We start from the raw sequence: 13,148 nt of genomic DNA, 5'->3' as shown, positions 1-13,148 counted from the left end.
TATTAGGGACAGTGGTAGACTAATGTAATGTTTATTAGGGACAGTGGTAGACTAATGTAATGTTTATTAGGGACAGTGGTAGACTAATGTAATGTGTATTAGGGACAGTGGTAGTCTAATGTAATGTTTATTAGGGACAGTGGTAGACTAATGTATTGTTTATTAGGGACAGTGGTAGACTAATGTATTGTTTATTAGGGACAGTGGTAGACTAATGTATTGTTTATTAGGGACAGTGGTAGACTAATGTATTGTTTATTAGGGACAGTGGTAGACTAATGTATTGTTTATTAGGGACAGTGGTAGACTAATGTATTGTGTATTAGGGACAGTGGTAGACTAATGTATTGTGTATTAGGGACAGTGGTAGAGTAATGTAATGTGTATTAGGGACAGTGGTAGTCTAATGTAATGTTTATTAGGGACAGTGGTAGACTAATGTAATGTTTATTAGGGACAGTGGTAGAGTAATATAATGTGTATTAGGAGCGGGGTAGCCTAATGTAATGTGTATTAGGGACAGTGGTAGCCTAATGTATTGTGTATTAGGGACAGTGGTAGTCTAATGTAATGTGTATTAGGGACAGTGGTAGACTAATGTAATGTGTATTAGGAGCGTGGTAGACTAATGTATTGTCTATTATTAGGGACAGTGGTAGAGTAATATAATGTGTATTAGGGACAGTGGTAGAGTAATATAATGTGTATTAGGGACAGTGCTAGACTAATGCATTGTTTATTAGGGACAGTGGTAGCCTAATGTATTGTGTATTAGGGACAGTGGTAGACTAATGTATTGTTTATTAGGGACAGTGGTAGACTAATGTATTGTCTATTATTAGGGACAGTGGTAGAGTAATATAATGTGTATTAGGGACAGTGGTAGCCTAATGTAATGTGTATTAGGAGCGTGGTAGACTAATGTATTGTCTATTATTAGGGACAGTGGTAGTCTAATGTAATGTGTATTAGGGACAGTGGTAGACTAATGTAATGTGTATTAGGGACAGTGGTAGACTAATGTAATGTGTATTAGGGACAGTGGTAGCCTAATGTAATGTGTATTAGGGGCAGTGGTAGACTAATGTATTGTCTATTATTAGGTACAGTGGTAGACTAATGTAATGTGTATTAGGGACAGTGGTAGCCTAATGTAATGTGTATTAGGGACAGTGGTAGACTAATGTATTGTCTATTATTAGGTACAGTGGTAGACTAATGTAATGTGTATTAGGGACAGTGGTAGTCTAATGTAATGTGTATTAGGAGCGTGGTAGACTAATGTAATGTGTATTAGGGACAGTGGTAGACTAATGTAATGTGTATTAGGGACAGTGGTAGTCTAATGTAATGTTTATTAGGGACAGTGGTAGAGTAATATAATGTGTATTAGGGACAGTGGTAGAGTAATATAATGTGTATTAGGGACAGTGGTAGTCTAATGTAATGTGTATTAGGGACAGTGGTAGAGTAATTTAATGTGTATTAGGGACAGTGGTAGACTAATATAATGTTTATTAGGAGCGTGGTAGACTAATGTAATGTGTATTAGGGACAGTGGTAGACTAATGTATTGTTTATTAGGGACAGTGGTAGTCTAATGTAATGTTTATTAGGGACAGTGGTAGACTAATGTAATGTTTATTAGGGACAGTGGTAGACTAATGTATTGTTTATTAGGGACAGTGGTAGTCTAATGTAATGTTTATTAGGGACAGTGGTAGACTAATGTAATGTTTATTAGGGACAGTGGTAGACTAATGTATTGTTTATTAGGGACAGTGGTAGACTAATGTAATGTGTATTAGGGACAGTGGTAGTCTAATGTAATGTTTATTAGGGACAGTGGTAGACTAATGTAATGTTTATTAGGGACAGTGGTAGACTAATGTAATGTGTATTAGGGACAGTGGTAGACTAATGTATTGTTTATTAGGGACAGTGGTAGTCTAATGTAATGTTTATTAGGGACAGTGGTAGACTAATGTAATGTGTATTAGGAGCGGGGTAGCCTAATGTAATGTGTATTAGGGACAGTGGTAGCCTAATGTAATGTGTATTAGGGGCAGTGGTAGTCTAATATAATGTTTATTAGGGACAGTGGTAGACTAATGTATTGTCTATTATTAGGTACAGTGGTAGACTAATGTAATGTGTATTAGGGACAGTGGTAGCCTAATGTAATGTGTATTAGGGGCAGTGGTAGTCTAATATAATGTTTATTAGGGACAGTGGTAGACTAATGTATTGTCTATTATTAGGTACAGTGGTAGACTAATGTAATGTGTATTAGGGACAGTGGTAGCCTAATGTATTGTGTATTATGGACAGTGGTAGTCTAATGTAATGTTTATTAGGGACAGTGGTAGACGAATGTATTGTCTATTATTAGGGACAGTGGTAGACTAATGTATTGTCTATTATTAGGGACAGTGGTAGCCTAATGTAATGTGTATTAGGAGCGTGGTAGACTAATGTAATGTGTATTAGGGACAGTGGTAGACTAATGTAATGTGTATTAGGGACAGTGGTAGTCTAATGTAATGTTTATTAGGGACAGTGGTAGAGTAATATAATGTGTATTAGGGACAGTGGTAGACTAATATAATGTGTATTAGGGACAGTGGTAGAGTAATATAATGTGTATTAGGGACAGTGGTAGACTAATGTAATGTGTATTAGGGACAGTGGTAGAGTAATGTAATGTGTATTAGGGACAGTGGTAGAGTAATATAATGTGTATTAGGGACAGTGGTAGACTAATGTAATGTGTATTAGGGACAGTGGTAGACTAATGTAATGTTTATTAGGAGCGTGGTAGACTAATGTAATGTGTATTAGGGACAGTGGTAGACTAATATAATGTTTATTAGGAGCGTGGTAGACTAATGTAATGTGTATTAGGGACAGTGGTAGACTAATGTATTGTTTATTAGGGACAGTGGTAGACTAATGTAATGTTTATTAGGGACAGTGGTAGACTAATGTAATGTGTATTAGGGACAGTGGTAGACTAATGTATTGTTTATTAGGGACAGTGGTAGACTAATGTATTGTTTATTAGGGACAGTGGTAGACTAATGTATTGTTTATTAGGGACAGTGGTAGACTAATGTATTGTTTATTAGGGACAGTGGTAGACTAATGTATTGTGTATTAGGGACAGTGGTAGAGTAATATAATGTGTATTAGGGACAGTGGTAGCCTAATGTAATGTGTATTAGGGGCAGTGGTAGTCTAATGTAATGTTTATTAGGGACAGTGGTAGACTAATGTATTGTCTATTATTAGGGACAGTGGTAGAGTAATATAATGTGTATTAGGGACAGTGGTAGACTAATGCATTGTTTATTAGGGACAGTGGTAGCCTAATGTATTGTGTATTAGGGACAGTGGTAGACTAATGTATTGTTTATTAGGGACAGTGGTAGACTAATGTATTGTCTATTATTAGGGACAGTGGTAGAGTAATATAATGTGTATTAGGGACAGTGGTAGTCTAATGTAATGTTTATTAGGGACAGTGGTAGACTAATGTAATGTTTATTAGGGACAGTGGTAGAGTAATATAATGTGTATTAGGAGCGGGGTAGCCTAATGTAATGTGTATTAGGGACAGTGGTAGCCTAATGTATGTGTATTAGGGACAGTGGTAGTCTAATGTAATGTGTATTAGGGACAGTGCTAGACTAATGCATTGTTTATTAGGGACAGTGGTAGCCTAATGTAATGTGTATTAGGAGCGTGGTAGACTAATGTATTGTCTATTATTAGGGACAGTGGTAGAGTAATATAATGTGTATTAGGGACAGTGGTAGAGTAATATAATGTGTATTAGGGACAGTGCTAGACTAATGCATTGTTTATTAGGGACAGTGGTAGCCTAATGTATTGTGTATTAGGGACAGTGGTAGACTAATGTATTGTTTATTAGGGACAGTGGTAGCCTAATGTATTGTGTATTAGGGACAGTGGTAGTCTAATGTAATGTTTATTAGGGACAGTGGTAGACTAATGTATTGTCTATTATTAGGGACAGTGGTAGACTAATGTAATGTGTATTAGGAGCGTGGTAGACTAATGTATTGTCTATTATTAGGGACAGTGGTAGTCTAATGTAATGTGTATTAGGGACAGTGGTAGAGTAATGTAATGTGTATTAGGGACAGTGGTAGACTAATATAATGTTTATTAGGAGCGTGGTAGACTAATGTAATGTGTATTAGGGACAGTGGTAGACTAATGTAATGTGTATTAGGGACAGTGGTAGACTAATGTATTGTTTATTAGGGACAGTGGTAGACTAATGTAATGTGTATTAGGGACAGTGGTAGCCTAATGTAATGTGTATTAGGGGCAGTGGTAGTCTAATATAATGTTTATTAGGGACAGTGGTAGACTAATGTATTGTCTATTATTAGGTACAGTGGTAGACTAATGTAATGTGTATTAGGGACAGTGGTAGTCTAATGTAATGTTTATTAGGGACAGTGGTAGACGAATGTATTGTCTATTATTAGGTACAGTGGTAGACTAATGTAATGTGTATTAGGGACAGTGGTAGACTAATGTAATGTGTATTAGGGACAGTGGTAGTCTAATGTAATGTTTATTAGGGACAGTGGTAGAGTAATGTAATGTGTATTAGGGACAGTGGTAGTCTAATGTAATGTGTATTAGGGACAGTGGTAGAGTAATGTAATGTGTATTAGGGACAGTGGTAGACTAATATAATGTTTATTAGGAGCGTGGTAGACTAATGTAATGTGTATTAGGGACAGTGGTAGACTAATGTATTGTTTATTAGGGACAGTGGTAGACTAATGTAATGTGTATTAGGAGCGTGGTAGACTAATGTAATGTTTATTAGGGACAGTGGTAGACTAATGTAATGTGTATTAGGAGAGTGGTAGACTAATGTATTGTTTATTAGGGACAGTGGTAGTCTAATGTAATGTGTATTAGGGACAGTGGTAGAGTAATGTAATGTGTATTAGGGACAGTGGTAGACTAATATAATGTTTATTAGGAGCGTGGTAGACTAATGTAATGTGTATTAGGGACAGTGGTAGACTAATATAATGTTTATTAGGAGCGTGGTAGACTAATATAATGTTTATTAGGAGCGTGGTAGACTAATGTAATGTGTATTAGGGACAGTGGTAGACTAATGTATTGTTTATTAGGGACAGTGGTAGACTAATGTAATGTGTATTAGGGACAGTGGTAGCCTAATGTAATGTGTATTAGGGGCAGTGGTAGTCTAATATAATGTTTATTAGGGACAGTGGTAGACTAATGTATTGTCTATTATTAGGTACAGTGGTAGACTAATGTAATGTGTATTAGGGACAGTGGTAGTCTAATGTAATGTGTATTAGGGACAGTGGTAGACTAATGTATTGTTTATTATGGACAGTGGTAGTCTAATGTAATGTTTATTAGGGACAGTGGTAGCCTAATGTATTGTGTATTATGGACAGTGGTAGTCTAATGTAATGTTTATTAGGGACAGTGGTAGAGTAATATAATGTGTATTAGGGACAGTGGTAGAGTAATATAATGTGTATTAGGGACAGTGGTAGTCTAATGTAATGTGTATTAGGGACAGTGGTAGAGTAATGTAATGTGTATTAGGGACAGTGGTAGACTAATATAATGTTTATTAGGAGCGTGGTAGACTAATGTAATGTGTATTAGGGACAGTGGTAGACTAATGTAATGTGTATTAGGGACAGTGGTAGACTAATGTATTGTTTATTAGGGACAGTGGTAGACTAATGTATTGTTTATTAGGGACAGTGGTAGACTAATGTATTGTTTATTAGGGACAGTGGTAGACTAATGTATTGTTTATTAGGGACAGTGGTAGACTAATGTATTGTTTATTAGGGACAGTGGTAGACTAATGTATTGTTTATTAGGGACAGTGGTAGACTAATGCATTGTGTATTAGGGACAGTGGTAGAGTAATGTAATGTGTATTAGGGACAGTGGTAGTCTAATGTATTGTTTATTAGGGACAGTGGTAGACTAATGTATTGTTTATTAGGGACAGTGGTAGACTAATGTATTGTTTATTAGGGACAGTGGTAGACTAATGTAATGTTTATTAGGGACAGTGGTAGACTAATGTAATGTTTATTAGGGACAGTGGTAGACTAATGTATTGTTTATTAGGGACAGTGGTAGACTAATGTATTGTTTATTAGGGACAGTGGTAGACTAATGTATTGTTTATTAGGGACAGTGGTAGACTAATGTAATGTTTATTAGGGACAGTGGTAGACTAATGTAATGTTTATTAGGGACAGTGGTAGAGTAATATAATGTGTATTAGGAGCGGGGTAGCCTAATGTAATGTGTATTAGGGACAGTGGTAGCCTAATGTATTGTGTATTAGGGACAGTGGTAGTCTAATGTAATGTGTATTAGGGACAGTGCTAGACTAATGCATTGTTTATTAGGGACAGTGGTAGCCTAATGTATTGTGTATTAGGGACAGTGGTAGACTAATATAATGTGTATTAGGGACAGTGGTAGCCTAATGTAATGTGTATTAGGAGCGTGGTAGACTAATGTATTGTCTATTATTAGGGACAGTGGTAGAGTAATATAATGTGTATTAGGGACAGTGGTAGAGTAATATAATGTGTATTAGGGACAGTGGTAGTCTAATGTAATGTGTATTAGGGACAGTGGTAGAGTAATGTAATGTGTATTAGGGACAGTGGTAGACTAATATAATGTTTATTAGGAGCGTGGTAGACTAATGTAATGTGTATTAGGGACAGTGGTAGACTAATGTATTGTTTATTAGGGACAGTGGTAGACTAATGTATTGTTTATTAGGGACAGTGGTAGACTAATGTATTGTTTATTAGGGACAGTGGTAGACTAATGTATTGTTTATTAGGGACAGTGGTAGACTAATGTATTGTTTATTAGGGACAGTGGTAGACTAATGTATTGTTTATTAGGGACAGTGGTAGACTAATGTATTGTTTATTGGAGATAGTGGTAGAGTAATGTAATGTGTATTAGGGACAGTGGTAGTCTAATGTATTGTTTATTAGGAGCGTGGTAGACTAATGTAATGTTTATTAGGGACAGTGGTAGACTAATGTAATGTGTATTAGGGACAGTGGTAGTCTAATGTATTGTTTATTAGGGACAGTGGTAGTCTAATGTAATGTTTATTAGGGACAGTGGTAGACTAATGTAATGTTTATTAGGGACAGTGGTAGAGTAATATAATGTGTATTAGGAGCGGGGTAGCCTAATGTAATGTGTATTAGGGACAGTGGTAGCCTAATGTAATGTGTATTAGGGGCAGTGGTAGTCTAATGTAATGTTTATTAGGGACAGTGGTAGGGATGGGTACCTTTCACATTTGAACCTGTGAATCGATACCGGTACCCAACGGTACCTTTTTTCGGTACTTTAAACTTTTTTTACTTTATTTATATATATATTTTTTTTTTTTATGTCAACGTTCACACGCACAATATATGCTTACCTAGGATTTGACTTGATTCAACAACAAAGCAGTCGGAGCAATGACGAGCCGAAAACTGTAGAAATTTAATTTACCTACCTCAGTCGTAAAAAAAAAATCCAAACTTCAAATAACTACAATTTCGACAGTTTTCGGCTTGTCATTGCTCCGACTGCTTTGTTGTTGAATCAAGTCAAATCCTAGGTAAGCATATATTGTGCGTGTGAACGTTGACATGAAAAGAAAAAAGTAAAAAAAAAAAAAAAAAAAAAGTAAAAAAAAAAAAATGTATAAAAAATATTTTTTTTTATTTTTTTTTCGGTTTCTCACTTGATTCGATACTCGGTAGTACCGACGTGTTTCGGTTCGGTACCTCAAAAGTACCGAATTCGGTACCCATCCCTAGACAGTGGTAGACTAATGTAATGTGTATTAGGGACAGTGGTAGACTAATGTAATGTGTATTAGGGACAGTGGTAGACTAATGTATTGTTTATTAGGGACAGTGGTAGTCTAATGTAATGTTTATTAGGGACAGTGGTAGACTAATGTAATGTTTATTAGGGACAGTGGTAGAGTAATATAATGTGTATTAGGAGCGGGGTAGCCTAATGTAATGTGTATTAGGGACAGTGGTAGCCTAATGTAATGTGTATTAGGGGCAGTGGTAGTCTAATGTAATGTTTATTAGGGACAGTGGTAGACTAATGTATTGTCTATTATTAGGGACAGTGGTAGACTAATGTAATGTGTATTAGGGACAGTGGTAGTCTAATGTAATGTGTATTAGGGACAGTGGTAGACTAATGCATTGTTTATTAGGGACAGTGGTAGCCTAAAGGTTAGAAAAGCTGGCTTTCGTGACTGGAAGGTTGCTGGTTTGAATCCTTGGAACGGCAGGGGAATTAGTCAACACCCTCCCCTCTCTCAACAAATGCCCCTGAGCAAGGCATGTAAGCCCCAACTGCTCCCGTGGAGCTGCTCATGGCAAGAATTAGAAGATCGGTGCGGCTGGGCGGGCAGTGTAGAGGTCTCAGCACTCGCCTACCACCAAGTGAACCTGGCGTCCCCGCGAAGCCGGTGGGGTCTGAGTCCTGGTCGTTGCAACAGCGACTCCTACTGGTCGCTCAGGGCAGGGAGGGGATCTGGCGGAGATGGTGTGAAGATGATGGCTGTACTCGTAAGCTCCAGTGATGGGAGCCGGTGAAATTGTACCGCGACCTCAAACTGACCTCCCACGTTGCTTCGTTGCAGGGCGTACGAGACCTCAAACTGACCTCCCATGTTGCTTCGTTGCAGGGCGTACAAGACCTCCAAAATGTACAGCGACCTCTCAAACTGACCTCCCATGTTGCTTCATTGCAGGGCGTACGAGACCTCAAACTGACCTCCCATGTTGCTTCGTTGCAGGGCGTACGAGACCTCCAAAATGTACCGCGACCTCTCAAACTGACCTCCTATGTTGCTTCGTTGCAGGGCGTACGAGACCTCCAAAATGTACCGCGACCTCTCAAACTGACCTCCTATGTTGCTTCGTTGCAGGGCGTACGAGACCTCAAACTGACCTCCTATGTTGCTTTGTTGCAGGGCGTACGAGACCTCCAAAATGTACCGCGACCTGAAGCTGCGAGGGGCTCTGATCCAAAACAAGCAACTCAGACTCCTGCCTCGGGAGCAAGTCTATGATAAGATCAACGGCGTGTGGAATCTGTCCAGCGACCAGGTACTGTGTCTCTCTTTCTGTGGTCGGTCTTCAGAAAATAAGAGCGTGAAGTGGCTTCATTGCTGCATTTCCCATTCTGCTTATTTATATAGTCCTATTAATGCATCACTAGACATGAACACGTCCGGTTCATGTGACGGATTCTCACAGGTTTCCTGGGTCGATCTCTTTCAGGGTAATCTTCGCACAGGTTTCCTGGGTTGATCTCCTTCAGGGTAATCTTCTCACAGGTTTCCTGGGTTGATCTCTTTCAGGGTAATCTTCTCACAGGTTTCCTGGGTTGATCTCTTTCAGGGTAATCTTCTCACTGGTTTCCTGGGTTGATCTCTTTCAGGGTAATCTTCTCACAGGTTTCCTGGGTCGATCTCTTTGTATTGTTCTTTTTATTCTAATTAGTGTACATACTAGACCACCTCTAGCACAGTTGTACAGCCCTGGCCTATTTTTTATCTTTACTTATAATTATACTATATTCTATTGTGCTTCTATTTAATTTAGTTTATATCCCATTTTATTTTATTCCACCTTTTTATTTTACAGTTGTAAAGCCCTGGGGGCCCTCATTTATCAACAATTCTTAGAAAGTGTTCTATTTTCGTTCTTAAGCACAGAATTTAGAATGTGTGTACGTACAGAAAAATCGGGATTTATCACACGTGCGTACACATGTTCTACGCACACCTGCAAGTACTCCGTGTTGATAAATGCCACTTGTTCTACGCTCCGCGCTCGTGCACGGTTTTACGTATTTGCATATAGCACTGCCCGTAATTAACCATATATGGTAATGAAACACCCCCATGAAATGTGGAAAAGTGGACTAAGCCAGCGAACGCCTGGGAGAAATACGCGACAGGCTGACAGACATGTACACAGTGATTGCTGGGCAGCGCAAACACTAATAAAGACCGTTAACCACTGTTTGCCATTGGTGTCATTAATAACCATGCTGGAATATGACTGCTTTTTCTTCATTTTGTTCGATTAATACCCAGGGATTAAAGTTCTCCGTCAATTTCATTCCAAATCGCGATGGATTTTCCGTCAATTTTCTACCTGCATATGATTTGTAGAGGCATACAATCTATTTTGATGTCGGTATTAGGTTGCCTATATAAACAATAATACGAGAGCATATATAAGAACCTTTCTATTCACATAACTGCATTTGTGATGGAGCTTTGACAGCTACATGGGTGGTACAGACAGTAACAGTCTATTGCTCGATCCATCTCCAATATCACGATGGACCTTACCATGTAGCCTATGTATAGCCTGCCTATGTGATCAATAAAAACGCGAACTTGAATCCCATCATCATATTTATATGTTGTGTCTGTCCACTATGTTTGTTACTTTGTTCTTTTTCCCCCCTATGTAAAGCGACATTGGGTCTCTTGAAAGGCGCTATATAAAATGAAGCTATTATTATTATTATTATTATTATTATTATTATTATTATTATTATTATTATTATTATTATTATTATTATTATTATTATTATTATTATTATCACGTCTGTGCGGGAGCTCACAAATAGACTGTCTTTTAGTCTCAGTGAAGTTTCAAAGCAGGTCATCTATTCTAACCAACAAATTGAAGTAGAAAGCATTTCGTTGTGACCAATCTTATTTGGAAACATGAAATAATAGTATTTAGCTTTTTATTTTAAACAATATTTAATCGCGTTTGGAGGTGGGTGTTCTGTGTCTGCCCCCCCGTGCCAAACAAGCAGGCCAACCTTTTGTTCGAGCGTGAGCCCGTTATAATTACACTACTGTTGCTATTTTACAATGAACTATAATGAATTACGGTTCATACAGAACACGCGGCAGTGTTGGAAGTAATGCACGGAAGCTTATTTCCGCGTCTGCAGTCTCCATATTCTACCGCTGGGCGCCAGGTACGCACGGTCGGTCGGAGCTGTGCGTATATATACGCACAAAGTCAAGCACACGTTCAAATTGATAAGTCCCACACTTTGCTTAGAAATGATCGTACGCATGGGTTACGCACATATCTGTGCGTACGCACCATTGATAAATGAGGGCCCTGGCCTATTTTTATTTCATAATTCTATTCTATTGTGCTTCTATCTTAATTTAGTTCATATTTCATTTTATTTTATTCCACCTTTTTATTTTATTATCTGTCCCGTTAACGTCTGTCCCGTTAACGTCGCGCCGAAAACGACCAAATAAAATTCCTTGTATGTGAAAACTACTTATGCAATAAATACCTTTCTGATTCTGACTCTGACTCAGGGTAATCTCGGAACCTTCTTCATCACCAACGTTCGGATCGTGTGGCACGCCAACATGAACGAGAGCTTCAACGTCAGCATTCCCTACCTGCAGATTGTAAGTGTCGTACTACAGTATTAGGGTGGCGTCTAGGTTGGAACCCAAGAGCAGAACTTTAAGGCTGTCCCCGAAGCCTGTTTTTGGGATTCGAACTTCGTCAGTTTTTTTTTAATAAATTATTATTTCTTTTTATAAATATCCTCAAACTAAATCCTCAATTTGAATAAAGTGATTAATCTGATTAAATTAGTTAAAAAAATTTTTTATTAACACTATGATCGCCGATGACGAGTTAAGGCGAGACACTGCAGGTGAATAGTCAAATATACTTTTTTTGTTGATTTTGAGATTGTTATATTTTGCTTCCTAAACATGTCTTCTATGAAACTAGTGACAATAAAACGTCAATAACACACATTTAGTTGTTTATTTTACATCATTTTGCCTTATTGCATCCATAAATGTGCATATATTTAATGGGGAAGTGCCTCATTTGCATATATAAACATAAATTTCAGAAAACTTGCAATATATTTTTTCTTAGTTTATATGTACATAACAAATTGGGAAAGTTTCATAGTGATATCTATTCAAATATTTTTTGCCTATTAGGGGGTACTACACTGTACTACACTGTTTGTAGCCTGTGTGTAGTTCTGTTCAGTTCAATAACATCATTATTATTATTATTCAGTTATCAGACATGTGTTTAGGTTGTCTATTACTAATGGTTTGATTAGGTATTGTGTTTGTAAATATCTGTTTAAAAAAAAAAGTATGGCATTTTACAATACAGAACTTTGAATGCGTTTTCCCAAAAATGAGTTTTAAGAGTTTTTCCTCATACTCTGAGCCAGAAATCTCCACTTCAGTAGCACTCACATACACCAAAACTTCCAGTTCTATTCATATCTATGTTCTGAAGGTATTTACAGAAGGGTTTGTTGATATCGCATTCATACCCTGATTTATATCACATTTTATTCCTAAAAACATGGCGAAATATGGAATTTTACCATAAAAATGGACTGAATGGAGTATTTTCTGATTTATGGAGTGATAAAAAGAGATATCCAAAATCCCCTCTGTAATAACCTTTGGCTCTAATATGTCAACAAAATGAAACTATCATTTTGAAAATGGCTTTATCCAATGTTCAGATTTCTGTCCTGGAATTATATGCAAATTAGTGCATATTTAAGTAGATTATGCCTCATTTGCATATTTAAACATACAATTTCAGAAAACTTGTAATACAAAAAAGTCTTGTCTTAATATAAGTAATCAACTGGGGAAGTTTCATTGTGATATCTATTAGTTAACTTTTTTACCCTATTCACCTGCAGTGTCTCCCCTTAAGACGTCATTCCTAGCCATGCTCATTCTGCCGAAGACGCCGTAACTCGTCTTTGATGTCAATATTTCAAAAATCTGTGATCAAAATCATATTTCCCCTCAGGAGCCCTGAGACGCACTGCAAAGCTCCACTCAACTCTCTAGCGGTTCAAGAGCGCCATCTGGTGGCCGATCGGCAGATCGCCAACCGGAAATGACCCTTTGAACCGGTAGTGCTCATCCATATGTGGTCCGGGCACTCGCTATCGTTAGAGAGACTCCGTCTTGA

The 13,148-nt window shown here is 37.6% G+C and overlaps 1 protein-coding gene across 1 annotated transcript in view; it reads left to right on the top strand.

Annotated features, from left to right (window-relative positions):
- The window catches only part of bbs5 (Bardet-Biedl syndrome 5), a 94,418-nt gene that overhangs the window by 58,379 nt on the left and 22,891 nt on the right, over nt 1-13,148 (top strand). Inside the window, exons 6-7 of the mRNA XM_084314838.1 lie at nt 9,086-9,221; nt 11,486-11,581. Of these exons, the coding sequence (XP_084170964.1) occupies nt 9,086-9,221; nt 11,486-11,581 (232 nt within the window). The remainder of the gene's footprint in view (nt 1-9,085; nt 9,222-11,485; nt 11,582-13,148) is intronic.

The sequence above is a fragment of the Notolepis coatsorum genome, assembly GCF_963971535.1.
Source record: "Notolepis coatsorum genome assembly, chromosome: 5".
Classification (NCBI taxonomy): Eukaryota; Metazoa; Chordata; class Actinopteri; order Aulopiformes; family Paralepididae; genus Notolepis; species Notolepis coatsorum.
This window is presented reverse-complemented; position numbering and strand designations above follow the sequence as displayed.